This window comes from Patella vulgata, chromosome 4 (assembly GCF_932274485.2).
Source record: "Patella vulgata chromosome 4, xgPatVulg1.2, whole genome shotgun sequence".
Classification (NCBI taxonomy): domain Eukaryota; kingdom Metazoa; phylum Mollusca; class Gastropoda; family Patellidae; genus Patella; species Patella vulgata.
This window is the reverse complement of record NC_065882.2, coordinates 67,689,723-67,710,704: the sequence shown is the minus strand read 5'-3', so window position 1 is coordinate 67,710,704 and position 20,982 is coordinate 67,689,723. Positions and strand designations below refer to the sequence as shown.

Sequence of the window (20,982 nt, the reverse complement as noted above, 5' to 3'; positions counted from 1 at the left end):
GGATATGTTTTCCAATCAATGGCTATTATGTAGTTAGGATCGTGATTGAATTAAATGCACTGCTGATCTTTTGCAATACCCAGAATTTACACACCACAAAGGGTAATATATCAACACCTCTTCTGAAGATTAAAATAGGCTAAGGAGATTATCATTCTGCTGTTTTATTCTGTTGCTGATGAAAAATCTTGGTAGATAAATGGAAAAAGCTATATGGATATAACCATTAGTGTCAAACATTCATTAAATAAATATAAATATAATTAATAAATATCATGCTACAATATATAGCTGAATCTTGACCTCAGTAAACTCACATATTAAATCAATAACCAGAACTATTTGCCAAGCATATGCCCACCATTAGCTTTATCATGCCCTTAGTATATAAAATGAATTTAGATTGGGCAGCAGAGGAGACATATCCATTTCAACTAGAACTGTGTGGCAGCTATGACAGGTTTTATCTGTGCCATTTTCACCTTTAAACAATGAAAGTTCAAAGAGAAGCACCTAGGAATCAATTGGTCATATTTTTTATCAATTCAGACCACCTTTGTAAAATGCCACCAAAAAAACATTCATAAATAATAAAAAAAAAAAAATCTGTAACAATTCAAATGTTAACACCTCATATACTTTTGTACATGTGCATGCTAATGTTTGTCCATAATCAAAAATATTGAAGTTGGGGACCATGACTATGCAAAAATGTATTAATTGTTCAAATCGAATGATTCATTTTAAACATTGAAACATTCTGTGATTTCAGACATTTTGCATTGCTGCAGAACTTTACAAATAATAATATAATGTCCACATGACACCAACCCTCACCAAAACGGAAGAGTTCAGAATGATCCAACAAGCGGTTGAAAAAAAATTAAATACCCGTTAAAAAGAATTATAAGCCTAATCTGAACAATAATAATGGTGTTGCACACTGACATTACGTGGACCCTAGTAATAATAATCCGACTAAAAATTAAGTGTTTCACAAAATTTCTTTTTTAAAAAAAAGGGACATACCCCTCAAAGCTATCAAACTGTTAGTTGATCAATTGTGTTCTTCCTTTGGATAATAACATTGGTAACCAATATAAATTGCAGATAGGTTAATAATTGCTGCCTTTTAAGTTCTAACCAAGGGACATACATGTTCCTCTGGAGGGGGTTATCCCAAAAGGATGAAAATCAATTGACTTCTTCATAGACAACCCATACCAATTTGAACAGATTTCTGGATTATTGTAGCCTCTATTGTGCTAAAAGAACTGTGAATGACAGACCGACATGGGTGAAGACAATATATGACCATATTAAAATGTGGGCATATAAACTCTACAAGGTAAACAAGTAGTACAGTATATTATCTAACATATCATTTAAGCCTTTACTGTAGGGTTACTCTAAATTTTAAATTTTAGCTGTCTACGTGCAAGTTAAACACTTATTAGTATTATGATTTAAGTAATTTACAAAATTGATAAATTCATGATTTTCTGATAGATACTTATGCATAATGCAAATTGAATTAAAAAAATCTGATTACATTTACTTAAAGATGCATTATATAAGATTTAGATGTAGAGCTGGTCATTCTTGCTATAATAGTTTAAAAATAGATAGTAAAAAATGAATTGAAAATTTCATTCAAATTACTTTATTCTGAGCGAAGTTATGGGTGTTGGCAGATGTAGCGCAGATTCTTTATTATCATAGCAATGATACAGGACATTCAAGACTTGGTTTCGTTTGTCCACTTTATTGTTAAACTTTTAAATATCGCTGCATCCTAATACATTTAAATCTCTGCCACCCCTTGGTTTAGAGAGTTGATTATAGGCTACTTATGTTAATAAATGTCTAATTAATAATTTATATAACATTTTGAAACCAAAATAAAGACACGCAATAGGCAGCCCTTCTTACTTACATAATGCATCTTGAATTGGTATAGTGCAACAATTTAAATTAATATATTATTAAAAAAAAATGGCCACCCTTTGGATATACATTAATCAAGAAATTATTTTCCAAATATTATACACTTACATTTAAATTAAGGAGGAAATAGTTTCACAACAGAATGCATTTTGAATTGGTATAATAGTGCAACAATGTAAATTAATATTTTGTTAAAAAAAATGGCCAACCTTTGGATATACATTAATCAAGAAATTATTTTCCAAATATTATACATTTAAATTAAGGAGAAAATAGATTTCACAACAGAATTTGCTTACAAAATGAACCAAATACATGCATACACATACAATGTACAATAACATCTTTTCTATTTATAAAACTTGTCACGATACAAGTATCATATATACAGGGGAAAAGTTTGAATATTTATCTATAGTTTACATGGATTAATTATATTTATATAATTTTAACTAATAAACATAAATAGTTCGTTTATATAAAGCTTGTGAAAAACAAAATGCAAAACATTATGCATTGAACAACATCAAATAGAATATGGAAGATATGAAAATATCACAGCTATGAATTATGCAAATATTTGTTATAACCGGTATATTTCCAGTACATAAATCATTGCATTAACCTTGGTATAACAGTAAACGATACAATTGGACTTGAGAATTCTAAATCAACTCCAGTAGCATGACAATCTGCAGCCGTTTCAGAATGTCCTAATGCCTCTAAGACTAAACCCAATGAAAACCATGCCTGGTGAGACATGGGGTCAACAGCAACAGCTTCCTTAAGAGCCTTCTCTGCTAATTTATTTTCATTTAAATGATGCAAAACCATTCCTAAATGTTGCAAACTCTTCGTGTGCCCAGGGTTAATAGCTACAGCATTTTCAAAGCACACTTTAGCATCAAGATATTTCTGTTTATGTTCCAAAACTCGTCCCTTCATAAAATAAACTTGGTGAGATAATGGAAACATATTTGATGTCTCATTTACACAGTTTTCTGCTTCAGATGTTTTATCCTGACTCAGATAAAGTTCAGCTAGGTGAAGCCAAATTTGTGCCTGCAACATCCACGATTGTTGAGAACCTGGACGAGCTTGTAGACCACTGTTGAGTGATGATGCCACTTCAGACAATGCTCTCTCCATTCTTGAAGCAGCAACAGATTCTGCCCTAATTGAGCCAGATCCCCTTTCACTGAATTCATTTATAGTGAGTTGAGCTAGACTTCTTTTATCAAAAGTATTTCTATCCATTGTGGCTCCTTTTCCATCAGAACTATCATCACTGTCAATTTCATGGATATCTTTCCACAACTTCATCATTAATTTGCATGTATTTAGAGCTTCTTCTGGACCACTAGTAACCTCTTCTAGTTTAGACTTGGTTAATAGCAGACTAAGATTATCAGGATATTCAGCAAGAGCAGCATGGATCAAATCGAGCGCTTCACCATATTGCTTCTGTGATGTTAATAACAAAGTTAGAAGATGTAAAGAATGGATATGGTCATTGCGATATTTCAATGCAGTCCTTACATAATGGTTTGCCTCTGGAATATGTCGCATTATGGCCAGCTGTAAAGACATGTGAAACAAAGCCAGAAAGTCAAACGGGTCTAATGCATGTGCTTTTTTGAAAGCAGTTAAAGCTTCCATATTTAGACTTTGCCTTTCCTTTTGAAGTTTTGTTTCAATTGCTGCCATACTTTTTCCAATACCATATGCTATATGAGCTCTAGCTAATAGTGGATTATTGTCACTAAGTTCACACACCCTTTTTGACCATTCAATACCTTCATTGTATTGATGAAGATATTCATAACATAATCTCGCAGCCTGTAAGCATACAACAGCATTTTCAGGCTGCAATCTCCAACACTCACGTAAAACCAAAAGTGATGCTGCATATTTACCAGCACATATTAAAGAATTTGCCATCTGATGCCAAATATGAAATTCTTCAAAAGAAAATCTCATTGCCCTTTCAAATGATTCTGCCAAGGAACTAAATTGAGCACGTTTCACTAGTGCAATAGCCAGTAAATCATAGACAGATGTAGTATTTTGAAATGCATGCAGTCTTGTTTCATTCAGTTCCTGAGTCCTGTCAAGCACTGCTTCACGTGTCGCTACTGCTTCTGCTATCAAGAGTAAAAGTAAGGTTTCTTCATTTTCATCTGTGGGAACAAACAAATCTTTTCCCACATACTGGTGTGGCTTTTTGTCATTACTTGGAGATAAAGGATTTACACAGACAGGTATGTAAGTGTTCGTACAAACACCTCTCATTAAAACTTCAGCCAGCTGCCTTGCCAACGTTAAGCGTAAATTCTGAGTACACCTTGTTTCAACTGCTCTCAACAACTCTCTAAAACGTCCTATACCCTTTTGTATATCACCATTCTTTATGTGCAGTATTGGTGTTTGTTGTATTGCATATTCAATGATCAACCCTACAGAGTCACTTGTTGGGTGAGCTGGAACAACAAACATTCCAGTATTTGCTTGATGTTTTTCCCGTTCTTGTAAATACAGTAAAGCTAGGTCTCCAGCTTGTTCTAAACACTCTATTATCTGCTGCTCTCTTTCTGTTACTCGAAACTTGCTTGTAGACTGTAACGCTGTTTTTTCTAAGCACATTCCTTTAATGGCATGGGCTTCAGCTAAGAGCAACAGTTGTCTGTTTGACGACCGATCAATACTTTTACTTTCAAAGTCTGATTTTTCTAAGGTTGTCATGGAATTTTGATAAGCACCTTTACAAAACTGAAGCTTCGCTAACAAAAGTTGTGATTCAAAGCAAAATTTAACAAGGGCCTTATTTTTTGTGAGGTCATAAAGTCTTTGCTCTGTGACATTGAGTTCATTTTTAGCTTTCGCAATCGTCCGTTCGGACGGGGGGTGTTCATTTAAAAATTCCTCTAATTCTCTCTCTGCCAATATGAAATTTACAAGAGGGACCATGTCTGGTGACTTCTGAACAAGTTGTTGCGCCAGTTCACATGCTCTTTTCCAATTAGAATCAGTTCTACAACGTTCTATTTCAGACTCCAGTCTAGCCGGTTTCAATTTCGACGCCATTTTACCGGAAGTACGCCTTTACTCTTTAGGTGGATGTGAAAATTGGACGCGGGCCGTATACTTATTATAGTCAGTGATTGGCAACATCCCCAGAAAAAATCACGTCTCAACGACCAAGTTCAATAACACCCAATCATTGTACACAATACTCCAACTTGATTGTAAAATCATTTATGCCAATCTAATGTCTTTCTATTTTATTTTATTTTAGTTCAGGCAACATATTTTCAGGGGTTGATGAAATGTTAGGCAAGGTTTAGCACAGAAAAGTCATTAATAATTTGACTACCGGTATATTACTAGATTTTGACAGCACCCGGTGAATTAAAGCCCATATGTACAATCTTGTTTTTCCTTCATATTTGAACCGTTAAGCACTGCCTAGTTTTTCTTTCACTCTTGAACCGTGATATCATGTCGAATAATGATTACAAATTATCACAAAATAATAATTGGATGAATAATTGTAACAAAGTACTCTCTTTAACTTTTCTGAAATTGAACGGTCATTTAGGTGCTTAGAACTTAGTGACCTCCAGCCATGCTTCTTGATAATATATAATATTGACCTTTTAACTCTGTATGCACTGTTCTTAAGTCAGGATTGTCTGTGTTGTGATTAAACATGTAATTATTTCAATATGCAATATGTCCTTTACAATTAAGCTACACATGCTCTGTGTACAAGCTCTGCATTACTTCAAAGGATATACATACTGGTCAGTAAGCATGCCATGACGAGGTAAAAAAGACAATCGCATGTATGACATGAGCTTATCTATGATCAGAAGGTATATAACTGAAGTCAACAAGAGACGAACCGAGACTGAGCAGAAGAGACGCAGAGACCGGCGTATGGACTCACCGAGTTCAGCCGCTGCCTTGGCAGAGAGGCTTAATGGTGGACTTAATATTGTTAGATGTGTTCCTGTTGTAGTAATTATAGTTCCAGTATAGTCTAGTTTCTGTAGTGTTGATGTAGTAATGTTATATTCTGTTCCTATGTAAATAAACCATATATTTACGAAACTGACCTCTGTTATCACTAAAATAGTGTTACATAATTCCACGTTGCTTGGTCTCTAATCTGATATGTTACATCAATTACATCAATGCTGATAAATTATCAACACCGTGTAAACCCACAGTAACTATATACAATAATGGCCAACATCTGTAACATCATTTAATTTAGCGTGTGTCTTGTCTAAGGCCTTACCGGTATTGATATGTGCTTTGAGGGAAATTTTACCCAGACAATGGTGCTTTCTCCACCAATACCAGGAGTGGGAACCGGAGACCTGATTAGTGATCCAGCGTCTCACAGAATCACTGAGTCTCCTGGAGAGGCATTGAGGACACCTCGTCAATTATAGGTAGTTTGCTAAAACAGCATTCAGTTAACCAGATTTCCATTTCCCAAAATGAATACTGAACCTTTAAGACACAATGTTTAAAGGCTGATCCACAGGGGTCTTATCACTGACCTATTTTCCAAAAATGACAATCCCTTGCATGGGATTCAACCGGGGCACAATTATTGATGAATACCCGTGGGCTAGATCATGGACCTAAGGTCCATGGCTAGATGAACAATCCCAACAGGTTTGGAAAAAAATCTCAAAAACTTGTTAATGTAGAGCGTTTACAAGGTTTCTGTCTCAGGGAAAATAACTCTGCAAATACTAATCTTACAACCCAAAATTTTGCTAGGTCAGTGACTCCATCGACAATTAAAGAACAACCCAAAATACAGCAAGTTTGAAAATAAAACCCTGAAAACCCTGACCTGTAGTCTAGAGTGTTTACATGAAATATGAACAAGACAGATAATAGACAGAAAAACCAATATAAACCTTTCAGTGTATTTGTTCATGGGCTAAAAAGACAAGACGATAATTTACAAGAATATTTTATTAAATGTTGATAGATACTGCCAAGAAAAAGAAACAGGAGGGTTTAATATTGTCAAACAAACAAAATACATGTATTATTTTTTTTTATTATAAATTTAAAGTTGGTGGTAAATTACTTTTGATAGTGTACAATATTGTATACCAGTTTTTATTCAAATATACCGGTGTGTGTATATATATATATATATGATATTGGAGTAATATTTTGCTAAAGAAAATAGTCCTAGATGTAGGTATATCACTATCTATGAAGAGGGTTTCAATCAAACAAGCATTATCCAAGACCAGTATTGCGAAAGGCAGTTTATCAAATTTAAGATTGGTATGAATTATCTTAAGTCAAGATTTAACATGGAATCAAAGACAATGGCGATGCTCAATTGTACGTTCTGAAATTTAATTCTATCAAACCCAAAATAGTGACAATCGAGTGAAAATGGGGATTTGGGGCTAGAACGCATGTACCGACAGCACAAGGAAATATCTCAAACAACTGAAACATATTCGTTGTGTTTAATTATGTCACGATTCTACTGATACCTGTTCCGTTTTCTGGACTGACAGAACTGTGACAGGACTGAATTCCGCGTCACTCGATTGCAATTTTGTCAATTCAGGACATTCTGGACTGAAAATCGAGCATCCCCGATATATACTACTAAGGCCAGTAACTCTGCAAATAATTACTATGATGACAATGATATTTAATTCTTCTTTAATTCATTGATAATGATATAGATACATTACATTTTCTTACGCCAAATATATTTGTTTTAAAAAATAGAAACCAACAACACCTAATAATTCATTTAACAAATATCTATTTACAACATATGTCTGTGATAGATGTTTTTATTTCTTAAATACAAATTCAATATATATGTACATTAAACATTAGATAGATGTTAATTTAAAACTTATAAATTACATAAGAAAACAACAGTACCATACATGTAAAACTGGACTTCTCCAATTTTGTGCAAATCTAAGATATTGAAAAAGTATATATGTTCATTGAAAATCAAAATACTCAGTATATATGTTCATTGAAAATCAAAATACTCATTAAGTGAAGACTGTTATATTCAGTGTCAGTACACCAAATTATAATGCAGAATATAATAAAGGATTCGATGAACCTAGACTGATTTTTTTTACTGTGAGCGATTTTAAGTTATGGATTTCTTGCTTTTAAAGTGTTGCAAAACTGTTGTTTGGTTACAGTGACATACAGCTCCTCACATGATTTCACATAAGGTGTGTTAATTTGTCAAAAATCAAAATAATTTGCATTACAGAGTTGTGTACAGTTGGTACTATTCTAATACTAGATAATAAACAGTTTTATCCTTTAATGATTCAAATTTACTCCATTCACTTAGAGATAAATAGGGTAGCAAGATCGGGTTGGCAGTAACTGTAATATAAGCTTTTAATTTGCTGTCAAATAATTTAAGAAAAATTTCAAATCGTAGCAATAAGCAAACATATATTTACTGAACATGCTCAACTAAATTAGTATGAGCAAGCATCAAACCAGTAAAATGTTAAAATTTAGCCAGGACCAGTTTATATTGATCCACCTACTTGTAAATAAATCTATTAATAACTTTTAACATTTTATTTGCCATAGTTTTACATAGCACCTTTCTATATAAAGTGTATAAAACAGTGTAGCAAAACTATTACAGGAGTTACCTCCCTTAAGATTCAGAGCAATTTGGTGGGAGTTCTAGGACTTGAACAACTTTATAACCAATGATTCTTATTAAAGAGGCATTATTCAAGAGCTAAATCTTCTGGTTGCAGGTCTTTCCTTATGTCTTAATTATTATATAAATTATTAATTAGAAATTGATTAACTTACTAAGACCATAATCAACTCGCGATGCCATACGATACTCGAGATTTTCAACAGATTCAAATACGATTGACAGTTAATGATTTAATTTAAAAATTGATAATTGAGACTTCTTTTTTTTTATCTTAACAACGGTAGCAATGACAATCAAGACTACACTGTTCTTCTTAAGAGCCAGAACTCCGTAATTTGACTCAAATTTTCAACATATTCCCTTTTCATTATTTATTTTTTAGTTATTATATTGAGAAGCTGAGAACTGTCATTCTTTATTTAATAATTTCCCTTTAAGCACACAGTAAAAAAATTTTGATGAGAAAAAGTTTGAAACCTTATTTAATTACTTTTGTCGTTGATATTGAGGTTGTTTGAGTACCAACCTGTATATTTGATCACTGATTTTATAATACAACATGGCAATGAGTCAACAGAAATATTTTTAAATAACAATTCCATATAATAAAAATGATTAATACATGTATAGCACAAAAATCATAAATTATATTAATGATACAAATGGATATACTGAGCAATACAAATGAAATGAAAAATAGTATAGGAACAGAAGCTTTAAAATGTACCAGTGAATATTAACTTCCACAATATGACAAAATAAACAGGCAAGTTTTTTTAAAAGTCATGATATTTCTTTTTGGGACATATGACTTCAGGTTTATTCAACATAAAGATTCAATACATTATATGCCCCTGGTTCTATTCTTCATTTACGTTTGTATATGATTGGTACACTGTATGTTTACCATAAATACAACAAGGACAATATGAAAGCTTTCACTGAAATAAAGGTATTACTATTGAGATAAGTTTTACTTGCCAAGTTTGACAATCACCTTAGATGAAAATGGTAAAATATAAATCAGATCATGACAAAACAAATATTATGAGGTATAAAAATTTGTGGTCAAGATAAGATAGTTTTGACAGTTTCTCTGTCGAGAAAAAATATTTCTTATAAATGAGTGCATGGAAGGGCCCTGAAACCAATTTTCAAAGTACATGTAGTACAAGACTACAACTAAAATTGTATGAACTGGAAAATGTATGGCACTTTAAATTATATCCTAACAACCTTTACTATTAATGCATTATAGGAATGAAATATACTTTTTGTTTATCATTTGAGAGTTGGTAATTGTATGATGTGCATTTATCATTTGGCACTTAACATTAAAATGTGCACATCATGTAAAACCTACATGTACCATATATCATAGTATTCATATAAATGTACATGTAAGTTTATTGTAATGTCTGCCTTGTATGGAAAAATAAGTACCTGACATGATGTATCCTGAAACATCTATTTTTACAACTGAACCGAACATTAACCTTCATAAATATCTTGCTTATTTAGCCTTGCTTCTTTAATCGTTTTTCCTTGATATTTTTGCCAAATGTACATGTAAAAATAATTAAATAAACTAAAAATGTATAGATAAATACAATGATATGATGGACAACACCTTTGATGTATTGATACCAATGAGCTTGGTCTTTGATCACGATATTTTCCATACATGTATTTTTGTCAAATGTACATGTATGCAACAGTTATGACATCAACAAAGATAATGTACAATACAAATATATGATAGCTGGGCCTAAAAGTACTGTACATGTTGAAATGTTTTCACACTTTTTTTTTCCAGTAAAAAAACCCTAAAAAATATACATACATATACATCAATAAACAAACAAATATTTTCATATCATGGAAAAATATTTTTTTTTGTTTTGTACTATTCATTGTAAGTACAATTTAGGACTAATGAAGCTGAGACACCCTTTATATAACACAGTTAATCAATCCATTTCATTCAATTTAAAACCAAAACATTAAAACTCTGCTTTAGTGGAGCATCCAAAACAGGATTTATTGAAGCTGTGTAGAAAAAAAACCTGGAAACCAAAGTTGTTTTAGATGGCATTGAAAGCAGACTCAAGACAAGAAGAGATAATAAACTCCATGCAGGCTATAAAAACCTCTTTTGCAAAGAACTATCCTGCTGTCCACCCATATTTCCATTCAGATCTAGAATTTTGTATAATCTTATTACGTCACATTATCAAATGATGTGTCTGAGATATGCGTTAACATTTTCACTGGAACAATCACATTTGTTGAAATTAGATGTCCTTCAGATCGCAATTTGTTATGCTGCAGACCATGCTGTTATTGATAAAATGTGGAAATTATTTACTGGTGAGAAGATGATGAGTTGTAAAGGAAACAAACTCAAATATATATGCAAGTTGAATGAGATAATAATGGATGTATTGTTTCTTATGTCTAGACGACACGTTCACCATTTTGTGTTTCAGGATGAGGGGGTGACTGTGTGATTTGGGTCTCAGCTTCGGCTTCTAGTCAAATGGTGGCTAATTCCTCATTAATGAACTGTTTCAAACGGTCAAGATATTGTCCATATAGTTCCACATCATTATGTCCAGCACCTTCGACCCACAGAGGGTCTACTTTACGGGGACATTTTTCATAAATAGCCAAGCCATGCTGAAAGTCAATGACTTCATCTTCAGTACCATGAATAACCAATACCGGGGATGTAATTTTGGGAACTTTATCAATGCTGGAAGAGAATAAAGATAAATAAATATAAATGACTTTCAAATTACGGTTATGCACTGTAAAAAGTTACAAAATATACATGTTCACATTATAAAGGCACCATCAAAGTTGTATGGAGCACCTCTCAATGTATTATAGATATCAATAAAACCCCAGAAAAGGGACAAATCAGTGCCAGATAAATGACAGGCACCAGATAAACTGTGTCTTGACAAAATTTGTTCTGACATTGTCATTGACAGGTGGCTTAATTCCATACTTGTATACATGCATTATTTACATGACAGTCAATGTCATATCAATGTCAGGAAAATATATTTAAGTTGCCAGGAAAAATAAATTGCTCAATGGGGTTAAGGCCTACTCTTACAATGTATAAGGTTCTTGGTAGTGCACGCCAATGTGTACATAGGACGTCAGATTTTTGTCCCATCTGAACGACTATATGTTCTTCCTTGCCAGGCCTTCTGTCCCAAACCACGCCGAAAAATCCACACCTGGATCGATTGTGGGACCTACCGGTTAGGGAGCCAACAACTTTACTCAGGACAGAGCCATGGCAGCTCCCACGTTAAAATGTACTCAAAACTGATAATTTAATACTGGTATTTAAGAATACAAAACCAAAATATAAAATGGTAAATATTCTCTAGGGTTAAAAAGGGAACCATCAAAAGATTTTACCCAACACATATATGGAGATGGTGGCTTGTTCATTTCGGAGCTTTATGACATCATCCCCAGAGTCGGACTATAAAAAGTACTGTTATTTGTGACTGACGGTTAAATGTTGATAATAAATACTGATAAATTTACGAGTAATACTAATAGAAGACAAATTGAGCCAGATTAAGAAAATGTAACACAGATTACTAGATTGTATAATGATCCACATAGCTCAGTTAGTCATCAATATATGATGAGGTATTACTATAATGAGTGTCAATCATTCATAAACCATTTTTATGTATTTACTCACGACTCAATGAATATTTTATTGATAGTACATGTACATGTAGTGACTCACACTCTACAAATCACAACCTAGTACAGCGTAGCCTATCAGTTATTCAGTTTATTTTGTTAATGAGCTTATTTTACATGTATTAATATTTCTACATTTAGAATAACCACCATATTGTGTGCAGTACATCTCTTGATTAAATATGACCTTTACTATGTAAATATTATCTTACTATTGGAATACATAACAAAATAAACTGTTGTAGAGAGAGGCTATATTAATCATAATTTATAGCATGTAGTCTAAAATTTTGCCTACATGTAGTAGTTATTGGAAATACATATGTATGCACAACTGAACAAAATTTTTAGTTGTACATTTATACCGATTTCCAATACATTTTAAGTTTTCACATATAAAATATTATGTCCAAAAACAATAAAAGCCTTAACTCGGTAAATTTTATCAATAAACTCTTGGAGATTGATTTATGAGTAAACTTTATCAAAAGCTGCAACAAAATCTTTTGTTCACCTCACACACCCAAATATAATCAGTATCAACTTACGCTATTTTAAAGAGCTGCTCAAGGAGCAAAAATTCAAATAATTCTGCAATTAACTGAAATTTGTCTGGCATATTTGTAATGTGTAAATAGAATATTCTACATATTTTCCGATGTCAGCTTGAGGAGTCATACAGGGGAAACCATTACAATACCATTTCTCGAACTTTTGCTACACTTATAAAAGCATGTTACATGCATTTGATATTTCAGCAGAACAAAATAAAATTAAATATTATTTGTCTAACAATACATCAGAAAAATATTGACTTGATGTTAGAGTATTTCCACAATTCAGAGAACAGGTCATGGTAAATATAGTGCATCATCTTGGTTACTTCTTGGTAGGTTTAGTGTAAAAAAAAATTGTTGGACAGATTCTGTAATCAACACCAAATGGAAAAATTTACCCACCTTGGAAAGGCATCGAAAAACCAGGTTCTCTTAGTGTCAGGGAAGGCAACCCTCATACCAGACATTAGTGGTGAATGAAGAATAACAGCGCCTACTTCATACCTCGCTGCAAGGTCAATTGTAGGAACTGTACCAATACTCTGTCCATAAAGAATAATATTCTGAGGACTAATGCCATATCTCATCCTTAAAGCCTGCCAAGCTGCATCAATGTCTGCGTAGAGGTTCTTTTCTGAGGGTCTACCTGAGCTCGAGCCATAACCAGAATAATCATAACTAAATATATTACAGTTTATACGGGTACCTAAACCAATGTAAAAACTACTCATTTGTCCAAGATCAACAGCATTTCCATGGCTAAATAAAATGGTAAATTTGGCATTTGGTGAGCACCTAGCAAACATACATGATATACGATTTCCCTTATTAGTTCGTGTCATGAACACTTCTATACAGTCCAATTCACGCTGTGTGTACTGCCATTCGGCACGGTCCGTTAAATGAAGACTGTGCTTAGAACCAGTATCATCTGATATCAGGGAATAAGTTGGTTCTGGTGGTAAAAAAGCTAATTTTGCTGCTATTCGATTTGGGCATGGCGGACAACAGAACAGACAACAAAGCTCGCTGAAAGATAATCCATTCATCTCGTTTCTTCAGTCGGTGTTATAGTTATTATCTGACGGCCGGATTCGCCCTTTGTTTGTTCACACTTGATGTGAATCAATTAAGCTATCTGAACAGTTTTTCAGTAAAATATAGTAACAATATTGGCATGAATTCTCGGGCAAACTACTCCTTGGTGATGACGTCATGCAATGTCTTCTTCCGGAATAAGAGTTAAAAATAAACTTTTCACCAATGTCGTAAAATAGTCATAGCACATCATCAAGAAAGATTTATGTGATACACTCCTCACTGGTATAAATGACAGATTCCACAGTAATTTGATTAATAACGTGGCTTTATGCAGAATAATTTATACAAATGTTATTAGAAACGTTGTTTTGTTTATTTTTTGCCAGTTTTTATTTCTATTGTCCAGTCTCTCCTCGATGGTGAGGGAATACCAAGGAGAATGCTTTATCCGTTTCTCGCCAATATGACGAAGATTTTAGCCGCCAGAATAGAATGATTGACAGCTGTCAGCCTTCACCCTGGAAACAACAAGGGAAATAATTTGAACAACTGGAGGCAGACCACATTGGCCACGTAAATTCGTTTTCCTGCTATTCAGGGCTATGAGTTGAAAGTAGTCCAATATACATGTTCATGTTGCATGTAGCCTTATTTTTATATTTTTATCACACCATTTGACAACGTGATTTTCAACCTTTCGCCCCCCCCCCATCACACACCGATTGACAAATAAATAATCATGACCCCCCCCCCCCCTCCCCCTAAAAAATAAAAAAATACATAAATAAATAAAAATAAAAACGGAACACCGAATCCAATTGATACCCCAAATATTACCGCGCATAAAACAATTTTTCTACAGATTTCATTCCTTTTGAGCCATAGCGTGACTAAGAGGGTAAGAAGGTGGCTCGCTATACCCGGAGGTCACGTGTTCGATCCCTACAATGGCCGAGAAAGTTCATCAGAATTTTTCGACGTGATTTCCCCTTGTCAGTGGTGCAAGACAGAGGGCCTGACAAGGACAGCCGTCTAGCTGTTCGGATGGTATGAAAACTGAGGTTCCGTGCATACATTGGTGTGCACGTAGAAGAGATCCCTTGGCACACTGTACACTGTACACTGCATAACTGTTGCACCACAAGGATGTTTTGTTTTCCTAATTCTACAGCGCCAATACACTTTACCCTCAGTTCAATACTAAAACAAAAATTGAATATAATTTGAAAATTGAATATAACTAAACTGAAAATTAAAATAAAAATTGAATATGATTTAAAAATTGAATGTAACTAAACTGAAGACTAAATAAAAATTGAATATAATTTGAAAATTAACCATGAAATTTACTTTGGTAATTGTAACTATATAAACTATCGTACTTTCGTATTTTTGTAAAGTATATATTAATAAACATACATTATGCAAGAGCTAAATCTGTCTATTACAGGTCTTTCTTTAGGCCTGAAATGTTATCTAAATCATTAATTAAACATTAATTAACCTATGCAGATCATAATCAACTCTAGATGGCATCGCTAGCCTGTGATTTTTAGTGGATTATGAGCCGATTTACTGTATAACTTTCCTTTACGATTTAACGATTAAATGGATAATCGAGACTATGCTGTTTATCGTACTGACTTTAGTAATGATGACCAAGGCTAGCCGGAAATTTTCAGCAAATTGCCTTTACATTATCTAGTTTCCAACTCGTTATCGAATCTCCCATAATGTATCTTTAACTTTATAATTATTTGGAAATTCTTACGTTTCTGATGCGATAGTATCTAGTGTGGCTTTGAACGAAAAAATACCAACTGGATACGACAAATATTGCAGGTAGATCTAAAATCAGTTTCCGAGTTTAAGACCTTTAAATATTCTTCTTTAGTAATATCTGTGTTGCAAGATCTTTTCGTCCAGTTCTTACAAGTAAAAGATCACAATCAACAGTATGTTGATTCTTTCGGACAGTTTTTTCTGCAGACGACACATTTATTACTGGTTGGAATTGAAGCTGTCATATCTTGTTTAAAGTACAGGGGTAGTGGTGAATAGATACTGTGTGGAATAACTTTATTTGCAGTCCGCATCCACCGGAGTGATATCGCAGTCAATAGATATGTTCGTTCGTTCGTTCTTTCCTGGAGTTTTACGTCCACTTCCACCAAGGGGTGATATCATAGACAAGTGTTTCCTAAGAAACTTGACAGGGGAAACCACAAAAATAGGCTTGATCTAGCTTTTTTTTGTCTAAGACACAATGTCTCTGCAGGGAAGTGCCCAGGGTGACTATCTTCCAAAGGAGAAACTCCGGGTGATTGAAATGAAAGAAAGGCGAGCGTGCACAGTCTCGTCGGCTTTGCCATAACTGCTGCGGTCTTAGATAAGGTCGGTAAAATTAGATTTGACTGTCAGTCGGGCCCCATGGCCCGCCTACAGATACCGTGTTGTTTGTTGTTTATTACAAATTAAACGTCCAATAAAGGTCCGTTCATACTACATCCATATCCGTATTTGTAAATACGAACGTGAATACTGGTATACTTTAGTCATTTTTAGAGAAAGGGTTCAAATAGAATCCGGCACGTATTGCGCACAAAAACAACTGCGTCCGTTAAGCCGGATTGATTGCTCCCAGAGCGTATTTTTGTAAAGTGCGTCCGGCATTTCGGCTAGCGAGCCGAGCTTTAGCCAATCAGCGAGTACTTTCCCCTTATTACATCATCTCCCCAAATAGAAACTCAATCCATTCCAAGAAAAGACTGGCCTTGTGTGCTGTGGATTTGTGTAGTCTTGTGAAGAACACAACATGGACAAGACAAACTGTTGTTCTGTCATTCGGAAATTTTGTCTGAATTTGTACGGATGAAAATACAATTCTTGCACCAGGTGGTGGTATTCTCCATATTTCTTCCTTCTTTGTAACAGTTGTTCATGGACCCCTACTCTCTTTTTCTCTTTCGTCTTTGGGTCCACAAATACAAAAGAAAGACTTCCTCTGTGTCACTGTCAGGCTCCATGATTGCAAATGACAATATCTTATCCCAGACAGACAATTCAGCCTTGAAAGCCGGACGTTTTCGCGTTTTCTATTTGAACGGCAAAACGCGGATACGGATGCGGGTGCGGATACGGATACGTTTATGGATACGGATGTAGTATAAACCGAGCTTTATATGATATTATGGACAGGTTGATTTAATTAAGTTATTTACATATGAAGGAGTAATATACAGAAATGGGTAAACACACTAAGAATAAAAAAGACCTTGTACATGTATACAGAAATGATCTTGTACATGTATATCAAAAGTCACTTTAAAACAGTTTTAAAATCGCTGCCGTGAGAAAAGAGCGTGGGTCATCTTCTCACTTTGTCATAATGAAAACAAGTTAAAACGGGGCCCAGCTGTTTGATGCATCGATGCGGATTGAAAAAAAAAAAAAAAAAAACCGTGGGGAAAAAGAATCCACTGTTTTAATATGGAAAGCGAAGTTCTCGCAGTAAAAAACACATAGCTGGACCCGTGGAGTATTTACATATAAAAAAGTTTGTGCAGTTCTTAAAGTCCTTTGATACAGATCACAACTTCGGTGTTTAAAATCATTTATTTTCTGCAGTCCATTAAAAATATTTCTTTGTGTGTGACTCTTTTAATTGGATAGGATGATTTGTTAAAACCATGTTCAGATGATTATGTTCAGATGATCATCAGTACTAAAGTCGGTACGATAGTCTCGATTATCCAGTTCATGATTAAATCATGAATGGAAGTCAAACAGCAAACCGGAACCTAATCCAATAAACATCGCAGGCTAGCGATGCCATAGAGAGTTGATTATAGTCTTGCCATGTTAATACATGTCTAATTAATAATTTATATAACATTTAAGGCCTAAAGAAAGACCGGCAATAGGCAGATTTAGCTGTTGCATAATGTATGTTTAATATTTATATTATGCTACATTTATGTATTTTAGCGTATAAATAACTATGTTAATGACTTTTTTTTTAGTCGTTATGGTTTAAAATTTGGGCCGGTATATCCATAGCCGCTTTCGTCAGAGTAGACGCGGTGCCTCATTGTTCACGGAGTAAATTCTTAGCTTAAACAAAGAAGTATTTTTTGTTTTTAAATTATCCGTTTTATTTCGGCGCAATTAGTGTTAACGCTTTAGTAATAGCTCAGAAGGACCCGTATTTAGAATAAATCCGTGCAGAAAGCGACCTTCACTGATCATGTCAAGGCGTGGTTATCCTCCTTAATTCCCGCCTACAAATACATTAGTATTTCTACCCTGATAGCTCCTCCCCTTTTTGGTATTTTGACGGGTGGAATATAGCACCTTGAAGTTTTTCTCAACCGCCCTGACAACAGTGTCGAAATTGCAGCACGTGTTGAAATGTAAATATTGTTCTAAGTTATTTTTAATGATTTCTATAGATTAGTTTTCATTCTTTCGGCATTACCCAAACTAAATAAAAGGTAGGTTAATAATTACTGTAGATCAAACGTACGTGACAATGCGGTCAGACCTATATGGAACTTCAAAATCATCCTCTGGCTAATAAATAATACATACAACTCAAAAGAAATTATCCGGGATAAATAAAAAGAAAGGAAGGCCTATCATTGTGTGACGATTATATTTGATCTGACTCCCTTTTTTCATCAATGATATTTCAACACAGGATTTTGTGACTTGAACATCCTAATCCCGCACAATACTAAATCTGAGAAATATTTTTCTCTAGGGTTAGGGTTCGGGCTAGGTTTATAAATTACATGTCGTGGATTGTGGCTAAAACTATTCTGACGGGTTAGGGTTAGAATTGTGGGTATAAACACGGAAAGATTTTTCTCAGATCGTACAAAGATCTAGTATCATGCCCTAATCCCTGTAGTGTTAGTGGCAGTATCAGTTAAAATATGGCTTCAGTATTTTTTTCGGGAAGAAAAGGTAGTCGAATTAAAGATAATCGCCCAATATATGTCTTTTACTATTAAGACATAGGTAGGAAGATTTTGGAATCGGCACAGACGACGATTCACCACAAGATATATGGTACTGCATGGTAGCTGATCTCTTTCGTTGTACATAATGTTCATTCGTTCCTTGAACTTGATGCCAAATAATGTGCGGATCCACCTTGGATGATATCACAGACTAGTTTTAATTTGGGGAAACTTGTAAGAGTAGCCAAATGAGAGGCTCGTCTCACATAGACAGGATTAGAGTTGGATTAGTTCAGCTCTGAATGTATGTAGGTCTCATTACACTCGCCCTGTAAATTGACTCCTTCCCAGAAAGTTTTCGCCCCTCTTGCCCCCAGTTAATTTTACTGGACAACGTTTTTCTGCTAAACGGTCTCGTGTCAGTCCCTTGTGAACGCCTGTACAATGTAAAGGAACCTATTACTATTAGTGAGAGAATATGACCTTGGTTACCTCGCTAGTGTCAGTATGTGCAACACAGCATGCTCTTAGAAATATGTCGCCTTCTGCTAAACAGTATGGCAACAGCATTGAAATCTAAATATAGGGTTATGTAGAAATTTAGAACCTCAGCAATATATGACAAAATGAAATTAAGGTAAGCAGGGTCTTCACTAACAGGTTCCTTTACACAGGTGTTCACAGTTTGGGACTGAAAAGCAAACGTTTAGTAGTAAAAAGTTTCCCAGTAAAATTGACTGTGGGCCGAAAACTTTTCGACAAAGAGTCAATAGGGCAGTTCTTGAACATACAGGGCGAGTGTATAAGCAATAGGGTATCACCTGCCTGACTTCATGATGCTGTGCTGATGCAGTTCTATTTGACATAGCATTATCACAACCTCATTAATGAAACGGAAACTATCAAATAACCTGATATCAATCGAAGTGGACAAGGCATGTAAAAGAACCCTTGACAGTTGGAATTAGATATAATGGGCAGTAGCGCAGCTGTCCAAGCAAAATATCCCCAATAGCATACTGGATGGTATATGCCCGTCTTCATTAGACCCCATTTCATTTGATCCTTGTAATAATAAATAAACTAACAATGTTGTATTAACAATCAACTGTAGAATAATTTCCAATCATATTCGTGTGTTTTATCAAACTATGATACTGAAATTAGCATAACTTTTCTAGTGTACATATATGTAACTACTAAATGATACTATATGTTGTTTTATTTCTAGAAAAAAACTGCAGACCTATAAGAATATAAATCAGAAATGAGTACACAGAAGGGAAATACACAGAAATCTCGAAAACAAAAACATCAAAATAATACAGTTTTTAAAAACAATCGTTATGATGCATCAGCTAAGCTTAAAGTTATCAACAGCTTACAGATCACAGGTGTCTGTAAACACTGTAAAGCAAAAATCGAATGGAAGATAAAATATAAAAAATACAAACCTTTAACTGTACCGAGAAGATGGTAAGTATATTTACTTGCTGATTTATGAATTTACTATGCAATACATACTACTGTCCACAAAATACACAGAGCTTATGATCTCTGTGTTTAAACCCTCTCTTTTGTTTAACAGTATTGAATTTAAAGTAGCTAAGTCTCTAACTCAATTTCATCCCAAATCTTCAACATTGAAAACACAAATTATATAATGTGTAAATTGTGTCACTGTAATATTTTATTTCAGTAATAAATGTAGTGAGAAGACTGTTAAAAGAGCTTATTATGTTTTGTGTACACCATGTGCAACTGCTGCAGAAGTTTGTGCTATGTGTAATGAAAAACAGCCAATCGTTTTTCAGTGAGTACATATACTATTGTATTAGAACAAGTTTGTGCAAGTTCATTTTATCTGTATTTATAAATAATTATTAACATCAGTACCATATTTCTAAACTAATACCAATCTGATCTTGTGAATGCTTTAACCACAAAAAATATCATTCAATCTGTTCAGATTAGTAAAACAAAAATGCTTATAGAATTTCAGCCATTTAGTTATTTCTCT

General features: G+C 34.1%; 2 protein-coding genes across 2 annotated transcripts; both read right to left on the bottom strand.

Moving 5' to 3' along the window:
• Positions 1-1,349: 1,349 nt before the first annotated feature.
• Positions 1,350-5,035, bottom strand: LOC126818920 (tetratricopeptide repeat protein 7B). Its single transcript, XM_050546608.2, has one exon. It carries the CDS (start codon positions 5,029-5,031, stop codon positions 2,560-2,562), a length of 2,472 nt encoding a protein of 823 aa, XP_050402565.1. The 5' UTR covers positions 5,032-5,035; the 3' UTR covers positions 1,350-2,559.
• A 1,982-nt stretch (positions 5,036-7,017) lies between these two features.
• On the bottom strand, positions 7,018-14,304 carry LOC126818925 (alpha/beta hydrolase domain-containing protein 17B). The gene is made up of 2 exons (XM_050546622.2): positions 13,360-14,304; positions 7,018-11,417 (listed from the first exon to the last, which is right to left on the bottom strand). The coding sequence occupies exons 1-2, from the start codon at positions 14,004-14,006 to the stop codon at positions 11,198-11,200; spliced, it is 867 nt and encodes a 288-aa protein (XP_050402579.1). The 5' UTR covers positions 14,007-14,304; the 3' UTR covers positions 7,018-11,197.
• Positions 14,305-20,982: the final 6,678 nt, after the last annotated feature.